The following is a 12742-nucleotide window of genomic DNA, read 5'->3' as shown; positions in this document are numbered from 1 at the left end:
CGGGGTCGAACCCACGACCTCCTGTATACCAGGCGAGGGAGTTAACATCTCGTGATGCATCCTGGCCAAGCGAACTTTTCTTTACAATCGGGATGACATCCGATTTGCATTCGTTCCATGATCTACGTCCTCCTCTGCTGTCAGTGTGATACTGAGCATGCATATTATCCTCTTGTGAGATTTCCCTGGACACTCCACATGCGCCCACTACCCTCCACATGCATATTACTCATTAACACAGACACTGGCCAAACTTTTCCCAAAGGACCCTCCATACTTGTTTCCTTCTTGTTGATGATTCCAAGCACACATTTCACGTGATGGTCAAACTCCCTTTACCAAAGACAAGTTTATTCAAGGGTACACTTTTACAAGTCCAAAACTCAGATATAACATTAACAAGCGATTTTGTCCCTGTTGACATAGTTTCCAAATTGATTAAAAGTAGGCAATTAAAATGGGAGGAACAGAGGTAAACCTATTTTTTTTTATTAAATTTACACCTGCACATATAACAGTAATTTATTTTTATATTTTTTATCTGAATCCTGTTATAAAACGATGTACGTCTAAATACTAGACTTAAGGCCGTTCAAAATATGACTACAAATGCACATGGCTACATTAAGGCTGGGAAATTATTATTCAGCTTACCTACATAGTTTATTGCAATGAACCATTCCAATTTGTATGATATATTTTTTCAATACGGATTATGTAAAACAAAATACAGTAACGATTAAAAAAAGCTTTTCGTCTTATATAAACGTCACATCTGAAGTCATCCCACCCAGTGCGGTTTGGGCGACTCGTTTAGATTTCACAGCAATGGGCTGTAGTAGAATGCATGTTGCAAGCTGCAAGGAGGCATGGAGGCCCTCGAATGATGTCTGATGTCTGTTGTCGACTTGGGGACTGACATTTGCAATCGGGTCATTCGTAATGACTTGCAAACATAATGTAACCATGTCAGCTAACAATGCAGCTGTATCTATGGGACCTTTTTGCCCGCATCAAAAAAGGATGAAAAATAACAAGAGGTTTTACCCTTTCTGGCGATGAAACAGCTGTTAAGATGTTCAAACACCAAACAGATACCTTTTGCAAGGCATCACGTCTGCACTAACCACACGTGCTTGTGACAAAGCATGCAAACAAACATGCTCTGACAATAGATGCATTGTCCTTGATGCCTTGTAAAATCTATCTATTTGGTCTTTGAATATCTTAACACCTGTTGCATTGCCAGAAAGGGTAAAATCTATTATTTTTCATCAACGCTGCTGTATGTAATTACAATCGATCCCAGCTCCGGTATATTACTTTACATCCCAAATACACTGCACGGAATGCTGCATGGATACGCAAAAAATACACAACAAAGGACTTACAGAAGTTCAGAATGTATTGATACGTGGAACATTAAAACATATATTTGCGATTTTGTCCTTGGTATCAAAACATTTCCCCTTATGTGGCTAAGATGTTAACAAATCAAATCACCCTCTCGAAAGCTCTTAAGTTCACATATATCACGATGCAGGGCTACTATGCATTTAGTCCAGCCCTTCACGAGTTGTAAGCAGTAGCATGCTACAATGAGAACGTCTCCATCTCTCCGTCATGCCTACTATCGTGAAGCAAGTTTGACTGCTTTGACCTAGACGGAGTAACGCAGCACTGAGTGCGCTCGTAAAACACCAACCCCACAAGTCGTGGAAAGCCAGTGTACTGCATTGCTGAAAATACAAATAAACAATGGTATTGGTAGGTGGTGCTTAAAGACATCAGCATTGGCTACATTTGACTCAAGCGTGCGTGCGTGCGTTTCAATGCCATGCAGCAGTAACGCGGCTGTCAGCACGTATACCTGCCGAGAAACAGGCTGGCCACAACGTTGAGCAGGGCGCTAGGCAAATCCTAATCACGGTACACCCAAGTGTCCTATCAGCTAATCACCGAGGGCTACCGTCGACTGCATTGACAGGTTTAGGCAAGTCACTTTTACTCGTACTGTCTCAATACATTTGGCCAATAATCTACAACTGCACAAGGAAATGTATTTAAGTAAGATTCATACAAGGCCATGCAGAGTAAGTAGCAACACAAAGCATGATGATGTCCCCGACTGGTGGAACGTTCTTTCCTGCCGAGGGGCCCCTGGGAGTGTAATGTCATTCAATTGCTGGCACACCTGCACTCTCCTATCATCACACAGGATCAATACAATTGCAGCAGGACGAACGCTCGCTGCCACGCGTCCCACTTGTGCGCATCGTATGCACACTTCGGCAATGCTCCGATGCCGTCGACTTCAGCTCGAGTACCCTCACCGCGCAGCGCACAGGAGTGAGCATCGTGGCAATGCTTTCCAAATGAAAACACCGGTCCTAATTTTGCTCGAGAAATGTACGTTGCTACTGCACGGGGGTTTCTTTCATGGTTGGGCCGCAAAGCTCTCCTCCCAACGTGCTGCCGGGTTGCACCGCGGTGTCGAGTGGCACCATGCCCGACACTTCGCTCCACGAGCCGGGAGCTTTTGCAGTTGACGAAGCTTCCGCAGTTTCTGAACTCCCCTTACCTGAAGCGACACCTCTAAATCATGAGACCTAGGCACAAACGTGATAACGAAGGCACTGCCTGGGGAACGTCGATCAGGAGCCGCGTGTGTATGGTTCGGCCAAGGCACGAGGGGTTCGGCCTGGTCCAAGTTCGCACCGCATCGTCCTTTGCAAAACCCAAAACGTCAAACATCGAGCTGTTGCATGCAACAGGGAACGCCGAAATGTATTTCTCCCACAATTTTATGAATCCAAATAACAAAAGTCGCCCGGTGTGGCACAGGCTACGCTGACGCTGCCTCTCCACTCCAGTCATTACCGGGGCCTTTTATCGAGAAATAGAGCATACACCAGCATTGTTATAGCAAGGACATTTTCTTTCTGCTCGCTCTAAAGGATCTCTCGCACACTCCGTGACATTTAAATATTCACGTACAGCATCTATGTGTGTGTGAGGCAGTGTTAATGGTGACAGCGGTGGTGAGATGCTTTTGTCCGTGGGCACCAGCGCAATGTTTCCAGTTTGTCTTTTATATGCACGAATGCCAATTCAGCGTTCTACATTTTATTTGAAACTCCGTTACAAAATCAAACGGGACACACAAATACACGTAAAACAAACCATTTCACGACCTGTGTGTAAAGGAATGATGCGTGTCGCCAACGTCTGCATTGCCTATTTGAGGATACACAGTTGTAAGGGCTGAAAGAATGGGCATTGGCAGTGGGCAACATGCACGTGCGGTGTTTTGTCTACGGCATGGGTGAGGGCATCCTAATCCGTGTTGGTGCCACTGCTGCGTTGTGCAGCGTGCGGATCGTCGACTTGGGTCGGTGGGTCGGTCGGCCGCCACGCGGGGGTCATCAGGATGAGCGTGGCTCGTCGGTGCCGTGCGATTGCGTGGCCGCGCTCGCCGGGCTCGGCTTGAAGACGTTCCCTCGGTAAAACTGCAGCTCCTTGATGCTCTCGTTGATGTCCTCCACGGCCCTGGAAGCAACAACACCATGGTCATCGTCATAATCGTCGTCTTCAACACCAAGTTCCATCAGAGAGATCGTGTAACTGTGTCGTCAAACCCGCCACCACACGACAGAGCTGTCGACTGACGAGGCTGGTTGGAATTACCGGCGAAACGTCGTACCGGAATGGTAAATGTTGTGGGTTTACTCTCCAACACACCGGTGTGCTGAACTAGTAACGAATTGGGATGTTTTGTTTACGTGAAAACCCTTACTAATTGGCTGTGTCGGGTGGTGGTGGGTTTCACGACGCATTTATATTTACGCGATCTAACCCAAAAAAAGCGTCCATTATGGATATTGGTCACAAAAGCCTACGTGTTAAACACCAACTTCATTACTTGGCAATGGTGGTAGATCTGGGGTGAGGAGTGATGGAGCCAAGCCCTGCCATCCCCCTCTCCTGGGAAACATCTTGATCTACTTCATCGTATGGATGGTATTTAAGCCAAAACAATGAGATAACCAGTCAAGATGCATGTGAAGAAAAGAAGCGGGATGTAGAATTCCCAAGGAAAATGAACACAAACAGAACAACAGACTCGAGAATATACTCCATGTACACAAAATCACTGTAATCCAATGTATTCGTAAGCGTAAAAACACGTACACTAACAAACACAGACAAATAGAGATATACGGAGGCTGACCTCAGTGAATTGGGTAATCATAGAAGGTGGCTTTCCACGTGGGTGGACAGTAGAGCGGTAGGAAACAAGTGTGAGAGTGCCAATTCTAGCCAATTCCGCACGGATGGAAATTTGCTCCGTCTGCCTCTGCGACACCATCATCACGACAAGTCCCAGAGACGTCAACCGCCAGTTAGAGGGAGGGAGCTGACATCAAAGCACACTGTTGACACAGTGTTGACTGGTCCTGCCAATAGGTTCACGCAAAACGCGCGACGGCGACAGTTTTAGCGACATGCAGCCACAGCGCGGGGCGAGAGCGCTGGAACACACCCCGGCTGCGTGTTAGCTCTTGCTCTACACCGACGATTCAACGGCAGTTAATGTCAAATGCTGCCGTGGTGGTGCATTGGGACGGGTTAGCACGCTGGGCTTGCCAAATCCATTGGTCACCGCGAGTTTCGATCTCCCACCATTTACACCAAGCAGGATAAATGGATTGCACTGCAGTCAATGGGCAAGTCATTTGTAGTAAGATAAGGTGTGGATCCTCAGACCGGTTATTGCTGATCACTAAAATGTTGAGCTTATAGAGGTGAGCATGTGGATAGTTCGGAGACGGTAGTATTCAGCTTCATGTTGAACCCTCTGGATAATGCGTGTTGGGGTTTAAGGGGTTGTGTGTATATGCCCTGGGCTCAAATAGCAAATGAAGGTAGCCTCTGGATGTTTCGAATGAAATCAATGTCTTGGCGCCTCGACGTGTACTGCATGAGATGTGCGGTATAAATAATAAATGATGGTGGTAAAGATGATGAGAAGACAGGGACATTATGATTCCAAGTCAAGACGCAAAGCGCACGGCCCCATTATGAGGCACCGTGTGGTTTTCTTGAGGTTCAGCATTAAGAATACCTTCTACGCAGGCAACCGAGACACACAGTACTAACTAGTAAAACTTAGCTATGTTAAATAATAATACAAACTAATATTCTATGTTTAAAATAACAAGATATATCTTTCAATTTAAAATGAATGTAAACATCTCATATTGCAATTGTGAGAAAATAAATCTATGCCGGATAACCGCTGACGATTCACTGTATTAAATATACCATGCACGAGTGCACGTGTTGATGTCTCGACAAGTAACATTGTGGACTTCGACCATTACCGGTGTGTTGCCTTTTTCTTGGGCGTCTTTTCATACTCTTCAGGATACCAGCGCCTGCAACGGGCAACACATCGGCAGCATTTAATGAACCCAGCCAGCCTTTAATCACCCGATAACAGATAACCATTTGGGTACAGCTAGCAAAGAAAGCATAAAACTGTCACTGCAAAAAACATAAATTTTCCAATTTCACCCGTTGATTGTGTCCCGTGCATTGCAATTCGCATGATTATAATATATATAAATTCTAATTCTGTGGGTCATTACCTATTTAATATCGGGGAGGTATAAAACGATGGACGCGATGACTGTACTCGCTCCAAGTGATGGTTCACGTTGCCACCCGTACGATACATTAACGCACTAAACGGCATTTCCCACAGGGTAACGAGGCGATGGGGATAATTGCGCGGGAATTCTCGAGCCCTCATTATTGTGCAAAACGAAAATGTGGAGCCGCCGAGCTCTTCACGACCATTTTCTCAGCGCGCTCCTTGCACCCACTCGCCATGCCCCCTTTTTGTGAGGACAATGATGCGCGTGTGATGAATTGCTTGGAGCTGTCAGCGCTGATCATTTCAGCAGTGACAGCGACCACATGAAGCTGTAAAATGGACTGCGAATGCTGCCCTGGACAACCCAGTGAAAGCACTCAGCCGACGGTGACATTTCGACATTTGGTCGCCCGCTCGCTCCTTGCCCGCCCGCCCGCCCGCCCGCCCGTCCGCCCGTCCGTCCGCCCACATAAGAGTTTCCATGTGGGAAGGGAGCCGCTGTGGCTAGCCTCCTATCGTGGGACACACCGTTGCAATCACTTGATCTGCTGTATCGCAAAAACATCGGGATAAGCGGTGTCTACAATCTCCGTTGACAGGGCAGGTACAGGTGGATGAGACGCAAGGGGGCTTTGTGCTGCCTTTCACACACGCCGGCAGAAGCAGTGACAGAAAATGGAATAATTTACTTTGTAAGGAAACTCAATTTCCACTTTCAAAGTTATGTTGGTTAGCATATAATCCAGAGGTCGCTGGTTCGACTGATCTCCCGATAAGGCACTGAAAACTAATGGCAAGTTTCTAAAATCGCACCCAGCAATCAAATGGGCACAGCACAGTTGATCGTGAGGTTCCACGTGGCAGGGCAAAATACCCTCTCCAGGTCCCTCGGGTGGAAGTAATTTAGCCAGCAGCTGGGTGGGCTTGCAATTGCAGGGCTGCACCTTTACCTTTTATATGATGAGCCTTTCAGTGACCTTTATGTATGTAGGTTACACTTCTTTTGCGCTGTACATAGCCAACCGTGCTAATCAGGAGGTGCGGGGGAAGGACAACAAACACAAAAAGCAATAAAAAAAATGAGGTTTCACTCACATGCATAGCTCCTTAATCGTGCTGACATCGATGATCCTGTAGTGGAGATGCCTCATAAACTGTGGCATGAACTTGTCCAGAAACTTCTTGTCTGCATGCACCGAATTCCCTGTAGGCACACAAAACAGCAGCAGGGCTCAAGCTTTTTACTTCTAGACGGAACATTGTATTATAATGTGACTCCTACAAGAGGTACGACTACAATGGAAAGCTGAGCCAATGAGAACTCATCACCAGGACACACCGAGATCTGCCAAATACAGTGATACCTCGGTTCACGAACTTAATTCGTGAACTGACTCTGGTCGCGAACCGAATTGGTCGTGAACCGAGGCACATTTTCCCATAGGGTTCAATGTAAATCCGGTTAATCCGTTCTGACCTTTTTTTTGGTTTTTGAAGTACAAAAATATGAAACAAATTACAATATACATTAGTACTGTACAGTATAGTAATGTATAAAGAGAGAACACTAACCTTGCTTGAGATGACTTCAGTAAGCACTCAAACGGGTGAACTGTACAATACATTAAGTACAGTACAGTAGTACTGTACAGTAGTACAGTACTGTATGTGCTAAAAAGCACACCAAAAAGCAAAAAGTCACTGAAAGTGTCTTCACAGTACTTACAGTACTTCTTTCTGTGTCTCTTCTTCTCTCCACGATCTTCCTACAGGAAGTCACGACCATGTGACAGCCTGGAAATAGCATTAAAGCGGCCGCGGCTCCTGTTCATGAACCGAAGCGGAGTTCGTGAACCGGAGCATATTTTTATGAACTTTTCTGTTCGTGAACCGAGTTGTTCGTGAACAGAAGCGTTCGTGAACCGAGGTATCACTGTAAACCCAGTGGGCCTTGCCTGGTAGGTTGGGGATGGTTTAGTTTGTATTTGTATCTTGGGGTGATTTGTTTACCTTTCTTGCACTTTGGACTCGTATCGTGTTTGTTGTACTGTTTGTTGTAATGTTCTGACCCACCCCTACTGGACATCTGTGAAAAAATTGCTTTATAGCTCATCGGATTCCACCACAATAAATAAATATTCTGATTTCAATGAGACTGCAACTGGGTACACACAAGACTTGTGTCGTGACCGAATGTACTATTTTACCACAGAGTATACATGAGGCAATGGTCAGGACATTTTTTTTCCAAGACATCAACCACCATGACCAGGTTGAGCCTGGACTGAGTCCCTGTTCAGCAAATTCTGCACCGCAAGAGTCCACGGCATCTGTGACACCGTCTCCAAGGTGGTGTGTGGCTGCACGGGCCTCCTCAGGGCTCCACACAACACAGCAGGGTAGTGAAAAAACACAGTGGTAGGCCACAAGACTAGTGGTAGGCACCGAGGTGATTAGATGTTGACTCCAGGTCGTGGGTTCGATCCCGACCTGTATATTTTGAGTTTGCATGTTCTCCCCGTGGCCGTGTGGATTTTTCTTCGGGTCCTCTGGTTTTTCCCTCCACATTTAGAAACAATATGCGTTCGAGTATTTGGTTGTTGAAAATTTCCACGAGATCAGCCACTTTAAGCTATAATGTGTGGCCAGGTCTCTTCCTAAAAATAGCTATACAGTTCATTGGGAGCCCTTACCTGGTAAAATAAAAAGTTTGGTTTTAAGTTAGTTTTTTTTGTTTATCCTTCACCACTGCCTCGTCTGCTTTACGCAGTTGCGCATTCAAGCGGAGACCGACAACGCAAAACGAGACCAGACTTAGCCTCGCTCCCTCAGTCACTCCCCCACGCAGTGCCACCCCGTGCCCTCCCACGCTCGACCTCTCAACCCTGGAGAACCACTTGCTCAGCCTCCTCTCGACCATCCCCCACGGACCCTTGTTGGTGTCCTGCCTCCAGACTATTCATGGGAAAAATAAAATATATATGTACTTCTTCCTTACACTGCAACAACAACCGCCATTCGCCACTAAATGGCGGTGACGTCGCCAGGGCGCTTGTGCCAGGCGATATGCATTTTAAGGCCACGTGAAAGTGTCGAACGCGCGCTGGCACGGACCCTTGTTGGCATCTTGCCTCCAGACTGTTCATGGGCAAAATAAAATAGAAACGTACTCCTTCCTTTTGCTGCACAAGCGTATTATTCACTCACGCCAACGTTCAATGTGAGTGTAATGCGGTGAGACGACGTTCAGTCTAACTTTAGCTTATTCAGCCCTTTCTTGACAACGTGCTCACGAATTGATGTCGGCCGGTCTTGGCATTCTCCTCTGCAGCACCGTGCCAGCTTCCTTCATTCAGATCAATCACATTTCCTGCCCAGTAACAAGTCCTCTAGTATCAACAAATAAACATGCCCTTGGCAATTTTACGTAAAACGTTACGCACGTTTTGTCTTATATGACCCCCACTTTAACGTTGATTCCTCCACTACAAAGTGATACCTTTGTTTTTATGGGTCAATGAGCAAGTATAAATGTGAAAAAAACTCCAAACCAGCTCTTCCTTGAAAAAAAGAGCCCAAGTATCTTGAGGAGCTCTCAATCGTTTCTCAATAAGGAAAGAGAATGGTGTCTCCTGGAGCGAGACGGGACTGTTGTGTGGGAGAGTTTGATGGGCGGTGTCTGCGACTGCTCAAAAAACTGCCCAGTACGTATTTGCACTTGTCACAGGCACCAGAGAGAAGGCAAAATGGGTGATAAAAATAGAGAGACATATTGAGAGCTTCAATGATAGTGTGGGAGGAAGTGCCCGTGGAAAAAAACAGTCGTTCTGGGCACTGGATCGGTTAAGAGCCATTAAAACGGAAACAATCAGTGCAACAAACGCCGTTCAAAACGGCAAACGGGATGAAGTACACACAAGTCAAAATGTTCCTCATCAGATGTCAGAGGTAGTACTGGGTTAAGCCTAGAAAGTGCTTGGGCAGGCCTTTATCCAGCAGTGGATTGATCGTGGCTGACGATAATCGTGACATCTGTGTGCAACGTGTATTACCGAGGCAGGGTGTGCTTCTTCTGTCGAGGCATGCACCGTGCAGAATGCAGAACACACAGTTCAGCCGGGCAGCATTCGGTCTGTGCAAAGATAGAGATCCCCCATAGAGCCTACACAGGCTGTTGGGGCAAGTGCTATTGGCAAGCACGTATAAAGAGGCCAGATCACCACTCGAGGGGGTGATGTGGCCAACACCACCACACCCGGGCCCTTTCTGCTTCCCCAGCGCTGATGTTTACACACAGCACCAGATACCAAAACATATAAATGCTCATCTATCCAACTTTAATAGCGCAGTTTGTATCTGGCTTACATGGAATTTTGGGCATTCACGGCTATGCTCAAAAACCTTGATAACAATAAAGATAAGACTCATTATGACCGAGTGGACCGAGGCAAGGCCCAAGACTGGTTCAGATAATCACACTAATGCTAAATCTAGATTGAAACCTCATTCCTGAAGAACTGCTTTTTGTGTTTGGTTTGTTGTCCTTCCCCCTGCACCACCGATAAGCACGATTGGCTACGTACGGTGTGAAAGAAGTTTAACATACGTACAACATACATACGTAACCACCATGCTACGGCTCCACACAGCCACCTCGACGCACGCCTGCAGGGGCGGCAGGCAACGCAAGCGAGATCGGTGAGCACGCTGCAATGGCACGCAGCTTCGCTGGCCCACTGTGCCTCTCCCGCCTCTCCTTCCCCCGTGTGTCGCCGGGGACCGCCGCCTCTCCGCCGTCGTGTAATTTAAAGTGCACCATTGATCACGTGCACGCTTTGTCTCGTCAGAACAACGACAATTTGTCCGCCGTTACAGCGGGGTCCCAAAATTGTTTCCGCTGCACTGCACAGCATCGCTCAAGGCTATTAATCTGGAATTCTTAAATCAACAGGGTCAGGGTATAATTTAAAATCCGGCCTGTGATGTTATCATTTACAATTTTTTTCAATGACAAATATACTTGATTCTAGGGGACAACTGTAGCATATACAAGATGTCGAGAACAGGTTGGTTCAGGCACTATTATCAATGTTCATCAAAATGCACATTTTGAAACTCATGTCGTTGTTATTTTAAATTTAGGATATGTTTATAGGTTCATAGTGCATTATATCATATATACCACTGTCATCAATATATATGATGCATTATAATATGATTGTGTTAGAGAAAATTATCTCTGAATTCTCATTCATCCTCATCATCAGCCATGGTCAATCCACTGCTGGATGAAGGCCTTCCCCAAGCCACTGCCCCCTCTCACGATCCTGTAATGGAATACTCCACCCAGCACCGGCACACACCGTGATTGCATTCTCTCATGAGCATCCTCCTAATTTATGCAAGGCTGCTCATTTTTTATTTTAGAAATAAAATGAGACTGTAAAGGGCATCTGGAGAGAGTGCATATCAAAATCCTCCAACGGACTGGCCATAAATACACTTTTATATCTTTCAAGGGCACAACTGCATTAATTGCCAAGAGATGCACGCACGCATACAAGCACAGACGCAGCCTGTATGTGTGCGTGCAGGTGGTAGCCTCGTGAATAACTGCGAGCACTGGGTTACAGCACTAAGCTACTATTCCAGCAACCCATGCACAATTCCTGGAAATGCACAATGCACATTGTGCATATCCAGGGATTGGCAATTGGTGCATAAGAATAATAGTGAATAATCCTTTGTATTTATCCAGCAAAGCCTCAATGAGTGTCACGGCATTTTCAGGAGGGTTCTGCAATTGAATGTTTGACAGAATTCCTGTTTCATGTGGCGGGTAATCCAGGCACTCGGGGATACCAACTTCAAAGTGTGCAGAGATGGATTCCAGAATTAATTAGCTGTACTCCCATCTCCTGCCAAACTCGCACGTCGGGGAGTTAGCAAGTTTCACACATCTCTGTGACCCACCAACTCTTGTCTTCAAACTTCTAAATATCATGTAGGCCACCAAATATGTGACCTAAGCTAATTCTCCCCGAGGTCAGTTAAGCATTAAATGAGTATGAGGTGCATTGTGGTAACTTGGGGATTGAGTAACTATTCCAACAAGACCTAACAGGTGTGCGCAATCAGCACTGCCCCAATGGTCTATGAAACTCTAAACGTGGGGGACCTTTGTCTTTGCGATAGATAAAAAAAATGCTGAGTGATGTAAAAAAAGACAAAACGTGAAATGCAGTGTTCCATCCTGACAAATGACAAGTCACTCTGATTCCTCCACCAAATTCGAAGTGTCAGTTCACCAGGCAGACCCTGCAGGCCACAACACTTCACTTTCGGCTTCTTCCCTCGCACCACTCCACTTTAGATTTCCCTCCCCATCATCTCTCTTACAAAGTGTTTACAGCCGTGCTCGATTTAAGAAATGTGCTAACTCTGGAGGGGGAATTCGAGGCCAGATGGTCCCCTTTCATACATCTCAAATAAGTTAGCAGGATGGAGGGTCGGGAGACGGGGACCGAGGATAAGGGGTACAAACCCCTGCAGATGAGACGGGAGCCGGGCTCGGAGGGGTCGAAGGTAAACACGCTCATCCACGTCGTCTCTCATGTTTTTCTTTTCCTTATTTCAGGCGTGTTTCGGCTATGGCCCTCCCTCCCTTACTTAAAAAAACTGCCCCTTACCCCTTTCGGTGGGGACCCGTCTGGTTTGGGGCAGCGTGTTCGTTCCCAATCGATCCCCTGCTTTATATAACCGGTTTAGTTTATGTTGACAGTGTGAACGTGCGTCACAACGTGATGTAACGGGCCCGCGCACTGCCTCAATTAAAAAAATAGAAATGTGTTAACTCTTACATAGTACACTTTAAATAGCGCTATCCGTTGCAGGCTACTGGTCATGGGGCCCTGTGCTCAGCAACCGTGATTATTTTTGCTTAAAGCCACTGTTGTTGTAAAAACTGAAAAGTTGGATTCACAACTTGAAAGTACAAGAAAGCAACAGGACCCTGGCCCTGGCCCAACAATTTTGGAGAGCCGGTAAATGTTTTTGTTTATTTTTTAGTTGGGTGAAGGGCAT

General features: G+C 46.3%; 1 protein-coding gene across 1 annotated transcript in view; it reads right to left on the bottom strand.

Moving 5' to 3' along the window:
• Positions 1 to 334: 334 nt before the first annotated feature.
• REXO2 (RNA exonuclease 2) overlaps positions 335 to 12742 on the bottom strand; it is a 51900-nt gene continuing 39492 nt past the window's right edge. The window contains exons 5-7 of the mRNA XM_078870136.1: positions 6755 to 6863; positions 5385 to 5438; positions 335 to 3549 (exon numbers count right to left, since the gene is read on the bottom strand). Of these exons, the coding sequence (XP_078726262.1) occupies positions 3426 to 3549; positions 5385 to 5438; positions 6755 to 6863 (287 nt within the window). The 3' untranslated portion in view covers positions 335 to 3425. The remainder of the gene's footprint in view (positions 3550 to 5384; positions 5439 to 6754; positions 6864 to 12742) is intronic.

The sequence above is a fragment of the Lampetra fluviatilis genome, chromosome 29 (assembly GCF_964198595.1).
Source record: "Lampetra fluviatilis chromosome 29, kcLamFluv1.1, whole genome shotgun sequence".
In the NCBI taxonomy this organism is placed as follows: domain Eukaryota; kingdom Metazoa; phylum Chordata; class Hyperoartia; order Petromyzontiformes; family Petromyzontidae; genus Lampetra; species Lampetra fluviatilis.
The sequence above is the reverse complement of the archived record's forward strand: the minus strand, read 5'-3'. Positions and strand labels throughout refer to the sequence as shown.